This window comes from Ictidomys tridecemlineatus, chromosome 5, assembly GCF_052094955.1.
Source record: "Ictidomys tridecemlineatus isolate mIctTri1 chromosome 5, mIctTri1.hap1, whole genome shotgun sequence".
Taxonomy (NCBI): domain Eukaryota; kingdom Metazoa; phylum Chordata; class Mammalia; order Rodentia; family Sciuridae; genus Ictidomys; species Ictidomys tridecemlineatus.
In genome coordinates this window covers 178,424,502-178,430,574 of record NC_135481.1, presented here as the reverse complement: position 1 = coordinate 178,430,574, position 6,073 = coordinate 178,424,502, and the positions used below count along the sequence as shown (strand labels likewise).

The 6,073-nt window shown below is 42.6% G+C and overlaps 1 protein-coding gene across 2 annotated transcripts in view; it reads left to right on the top strand.

Annotated features, from left to right (window-relative positions):
• The window catches only part of Trpc4ap (transient receptor potential cation channel subfamily C member 4 associated protein), a 78,990-nt gene that overhangs the window by 62,228 nt on the left and 10,689 nt on the right, over positions 1-6,073 (top strand). For both annotated transcript variants that reach the window (XM_005329899.4, XM_005329900.4), the window contains exon 10: positions 4,444-4,575. In XM_005329899.4, coding sequence (XP_005329956.1) covers positions 4,444-4,575 — 132 coding nt within the window. The remainder of the gene's footprint in view (positions 1-4,443; positions 4,576-6,073) is intronic.

The window sequence follows — 6,073 nt, the reverse complement described above, 5'->3', positions numbered from 1 at the left end:
TAATTGAGCAAAGAGTTGGTAGCCAGGACCAGCACAGGTTGGAGTGTGCTGGTGGGAAGGGGTTATATTCAGGATATGTTTTGAAGATGGAACAGATAGGATTTGCTGATGATTTGGATGCAGACATAAAAGAGGGGAAGAGTTAAGGATGACCCAAGGTTCTGGGAATAGATTTGCCATTTCTTGAGGTGGTTAAGGCAGGCTTAGGGAAGATGAGTTTGGTTTTGAACAGGGTAGAATTAGGTAGTGGTTGGAACTGGCACTTGGATTACCAGCAGCTGGAACTGGGGAGACTGTTGGGCTGGAGGAGTTACTTTGGGAGTCCTCAGTCTACAATTAGGTAAAACCAGGACACTAGATGAGATCCCACATTTTCTTCCACAGCCTTGGTGTTTCTTCCTTCAGTATGGAATGTGTTATAAGAAATAATAGGGTGATGGCTTCCATGTATTGAATGCTTTTACTTTTTTGAAGCACTTTCACAGTTATTCAGTGTCAGTTTTCAGGGACTTGGTAATTGACACAGCAGGTGATGATCCACTCTCCCAGAGCTCAGTGCTTGAGATACCAAGGTGCTCAGTGTCCAGGCCCTGGGAGAGCCAGAATTGTAAATGTCACTGCCCTGCCTCTTGTCTCTGTCCCCCCAGCATAGCAGCACTCTCTTCCCTAAGCCTTCCTGTCACCAAGTTGCTAAGAGTCATTGTGGTTTTCAGGTGAACTACATGATAATAGCACTGCTTCCTTGGGGAGGGAATGTCACTGGCCTGGGAGTTCTGCCCCACTGCGTACCTGTGTGCCAGGCACTATAACATGGATTCATGGATCCTGCCTAAAATGGGTACCCCCAGGAAGGATTTCCTTGGCTGGACCTCACAGAAGGCTTCCTGCTAAAGTGGCCTTGTTGATGTACAATTGAGTCAAGTTCTCTGACTAGTCTTGAGCCAGTTGAAATCACAAGATTGGAAGGACTCCTCAAATTCCATAAGTTTTATCCTGGTACTAATGAAAATAATCAAGATAGCAGTCAGTATTTTTCTATCCCACAAGCTTTATCCACAGTTACCTCATTGAGCCCTTCAGTAGCTCCTTTATCCCGTTTTCCATCAAGGGGTCAGGGTCAAAGAAGAGCGTTGCCCAGAGCTAGCCTGTGAGCCTAGAGCTAGCAAAGCCCAGCTCCTGAAGCCTGGGCTCTCACCGCCCCTACCCATCTCTGTAGGTGGAGTGGCACTCTGTCCTGCTCACTTGCCTGCTTTTCTACCATTCCAGTGTGGAGTCAAATAAGGGGCTGGACCTAAGAGTGGGAAAGATGCATTGACCAGTAAAATTTGCCCCACAGTTGAAAAAGCTAGTATTTTCAAGTGAAAAGAGAAGTGTCACAATAGAAACTTCAAACCTACCAGTGGCCTGGATTATTAGGAGATGAGGTGAAATCCAGGTCTACCTCAGAAGGCCCATCTCTTCTCAGCTTTGTGATTCATACCCCTACCACCCCCCTACCCTTTTTTAAAAATATTTTTTAATTGTAAATGGAAATTTATATATTTATTTGTTTGTTTTATGTGGTGCTGAGGGTTGAACCCAGTGCCTCACTCATGCTAGGCAAATGCTGTACCACTGAGCTACAGCCCCAGCCCCATTTTTTGTGTCAGGGTCTTACTACATTGCCCAGACTGGCCTTAAACTCTCTGGGATTCAAGTGACCCTCCTGCCTCAGCTTCCCAAGTAGCTAGAATATTAGGCTCATGTTACCCACTCAAACACCTTATCTTGAGCCTGGATTTCTAGTCTGGACAGTGTGGCATTCAGACCCTGACTTTCAGGGCCAGTGGATTGTCAACATTTTTTTTAAAGTTGACTTGAATAGGACTTAGGGTTCTTTGTAGTAAAACAGGAATAGATACTTGACTTGGTGACCACCATAGGTGTCAGCCCCACTTCCCTACCCCGTTAAGCAAGGCAAAGTAGATCAGGCTGGGTTTTATGGAGGCCTGAGCAGCAAAGCAGATATCGTTTCACACTGACTGATAATCTGACAGATTCTGTACTGCCTGTGCATCTCACACTGGCCAGAAGGTTTGACTTCTGTGTCTGCAGACATCCATGAGAGTGGGTCACAGACAGTAATTTTTTGGGTTTGGTCTCCCAGGTGATCCCAGAGATGCCAATGGTGGGATGGAAAGAGGTAAACCTCAGGATGAGACCTTGAGTTAGGTGACGTGTCCTCTGTCAAGCTTACATGAACTGGCCTCTCTGGGCTTCCCTTCCCTGCAGAGCAGTGGTAACAGAACATTGAGCTATGTTCCTGGCCTCACATGCAGTCTCCATCTTTATCTGTATGACATCCCCAAGAAGGAGTATCAACAGCTTTGTTTCATGTTATGTAAAAATATTTAATAAGCAAATAATCCTCAGAGTTGACATATATTAGTATGAATGGAGGCTGTGTTCCCTCTACTTCTCAGTTTTCTGGGTCTTCCATAACACAGGTAACTTAACCAGTTGTTTAGTAAATCCTTCTAGAGATATGTATGTTTATAAAAGTAAATAATTTTTTTTACACAATCAATAATACAGCATGTCAGCATGTGCACACTTTATTTTTTTGGTACTGGGAATTGAATCCAGGGATACTTTACCACTGAGCTTCATCCTGGCCCTTTTTATTTTTTAATTTGCAACAGGGTCTCACTAAATTGCTTAGACCATTACTAAGTTGCTGAGGCTGGCCTCAAATTTATGATCCTCCTGTCTCAGCCTCCCAGGTCTGTAATCTCAGTGACCTGGGAGGCTGAGACAGGCCACTTGCTTGCCTGGCCACTTGCTTTCTTAATATTATATATTAGCCATTGTTCAACTCACTACATGTAAAATGCCTTGATTTTTTTTTTTTTTTTTTTTTTTTTGCTGATGCCTTGTATCTCATTGTGTGGATGTATGACTATTAATCCCTGTTGATTGGTTTTTTGGTATTATAAGTAAGGCTTTCTTCGATAATATAAATAAGTCATTTATTATTTATAAGTTTCTGCCTGAGAATAAAAAAAGTGGAATTGCTGGTCAACGGGAATATGATTACAGTTTTTAGAGATATTGAGAGATCATCTCCCTATGCAGGTAGTACCATTTCTCACCCACAGAATGTAAATGTATCTGGTGCTTAATTCACTAAAATCATGCCAAGTCAGATAAAATTTTGTCTCCTTTGCCCATGTGAAAAATCAGTTGGGATTTGAATTTCTAGTTTCAAGTGAGGTTAGCCTTTTTCATAGAAAAGAACCTTTTCTACTTTTTATATCTTTATCCACTTTTTTCTGTGGGATTGGTCTCTCCCCCCCCACCCCCACTGGTGGTAGGGATTGAACTCAGGGCCTCTGCATGCTTAGACAAGGGCTTTACAGATTGGTCTTTTTGTCTGAGATTTATAGGACTTCTCATAGAGGAAATTTGCTCTGCCTGTGACATGAGTTACCAGTGTATGTTCTCCAGTTGTCATGTTTAACTTGTGACTTTTGCTTATTGTAAGTTTTATGATACAGAATGTTAAAACCTTTTTGTGGTTGAAATCAATAGTCTCCTTCCTTGGCTTCCAGGTTTAGTTAATCCTTTAGACCCACCTTTGGGTCACTTTTTTTTAAGTCTTCACAGATTTTTCTAGGGTTAGCAGAATTTCTTTTTGCATCTTGCCCCAGTTGAAATGTATCCCATTGTAAAGTATGAGGCATATTTTCATTTTTTTTTTCTTTTTTGATCCTAGGGCTGGAACCCAGGAATACTTCAGCACTGAGCTATATCTCCAGCCCTTTTTATATTTATTTTGAGACCAGGTTTTGATAAGTTGCTGAATCTGTCCTCAAATTTACTATCCTCTTGTCTCGGCCTCCCAAGTAGCTTGGATTTAAAGTATGTGCCACCATGCCTAGCCACATTGTCATCTTAATGCTATGACAAGGATACCGACATTTAAGGGACCTTCTTAAGGTTCCGGAGTTTACACATGGTGGAGCTAAGAGTAAACACAGGACTGTCTGAATCCAAAACTCACACTTTTTTTTAATATTTATTTTTTAGTCGTAGTAGGACATGATACCTTCATTTTATGTATTTATATGTGGTGCTGAGGATCGAACCCAGGACCTTGCACATGCTAGGCGAGTGTTCTACCGTTGAGCCACAACCCCAGCCCAAAACTCAACACTCTTAAGATAGGACCTTCCACATAATGTGACTTACAAGATTACCATGAGCAGTATTGAGCAAAGTTAAAAACTGTGTGTGGCCAGGTGATCAGGATAGGGCATGTGTAGATGATTTCTTTAAATCTCAACCCTCTGCCCTGACTGCTTTCTTAGTCCTAGAGATTATTACTGTGTGTGCTGAGTATGAGGTTTTGGCAAGTCTTGGAAGCACATTTGTCTTACTGTTTTCCCTTCCCATTCCATGCAGGTTCACAGAATGATTGCAGAATTCAAGCTGATCCCTGGACTCAATAATTTGTTTGACAAATTGATTTGGAGGAAACATTCAGCATCTGCCCTTGTCCTCCATGGTCACAACCAGAACTGTGATTGTAGCCCGGTGAGCAGGGAACCCTGGAAACACAATGGGACTTTACTTCTAGAAACAGTTGTTTCAAGATCTGCCACTGACCCTTTGAGACTAGGGAAGGAACTGAAAGTCCTATTTTATGATCCCATAATTGGAAGCCAATTTATTCCATCCTCCATAATTGGTTTGCCTTCTGGCACCACGTACCACCAACGCCTTACCTCAGGAAACAACTTTGGGGCGCTCTAGTTTTCTGAGGCCAAGGACTCACCCTTCTGCCTTAAGGTTCCAGAGTTTACACATGGTGGAACTAAGAGTAAACATAGGACTGTCTGAATCCAAAACTCACACTTTTTTTTTTATATTTATTTTTTAGTTGTAGTTGGACACGATACCTTTATTTTATTTATTTATGTCTTGCAGTGCCTGAGACAGAACACTGAACTGGGAGTCAGGAAGCCTTTGTGCCACTCAGCTTATTGGGAGAGCTTGAATGAGTCACTAAATCTCTGTTTTCTTACCAAAGGAGGGTCATACTCCCATACCTGCTGACCTCTGGTCTGAGGCCCGTCTGACAGCATGGGGGGAGGGAAGGTGCTCTGGAACTGTGAAATGCTGTGCAGCCTTCAAGGCCCAGTGCCAAGAACCCCCTGACCTCTTCATTCTGGGACTTTTCTCCGTGCAACTCCCTTTACCATTTCTCTCTTTGGCCTTGTCAGATTTGCCTTTCAGTCCATCTATTTGAGTATTTAAACTTCTTGTGAATATGTTTTGCATTTATTTTGTCTCTTTTTCAAAAACTGCTTGGTCTTTGTTCATGTAAATATTGTCTGTCTTGTGTTTTTCTTGCATGTTTTCCCTTTATTATTTGTAACTTACCTTCTTAGTCTCTTTTAATTGCTCATGAAGTAATGATGCTTATATTTGGGACTTCAGAACCTCAGGGTGGAGCTTTGCTTGATGTTTGTGGAGAGGCTGCCTTGAGTGGGGCTTGCCTTCCCTGGTACCTGTGTGGTGTTAGCCCTGGAAGTATTTCTATAGGGCTCCTTTGCTTTCATCTGCCAGGTACTTTGGGGGTGCATCTATCCTACGGCCAGATTTCACATTTGATTCTTGGCAGTGTTAGTATGAGCCCAGGTTTCCACTTCTCCTGGGAGTCTCTAACCTTCAGGGGCACCTAGGTAGAGAACCAAACTCTTGCCAGCTCTCTGGCCCATAAAGCCTGAGGCTCTGTCTGATCACTTCAGGGCCTTAGAAACTGAGCTCTGGTGTGAGTAGGCCTCCCTCTCTGCACATAGCCCTCAGCTTCCCAAGCATCAGCACCAGGGTGTTCTGCTTGGCCTCAAGCCTGTCTTCATGTCCCATTCCTACAGTTTTCCCTTTCAAGCTTATGAACTTAACCTCACATTTAAAAGTATTTTGGTGATTTTTTAAAAATGTGTGAGATGTTTTTACCTGGAAGGGTCCATATTAGTTAAATTTGTCATTGGTTAGATGTAGAGATCTGATTAGATGATTTTCTAATGAA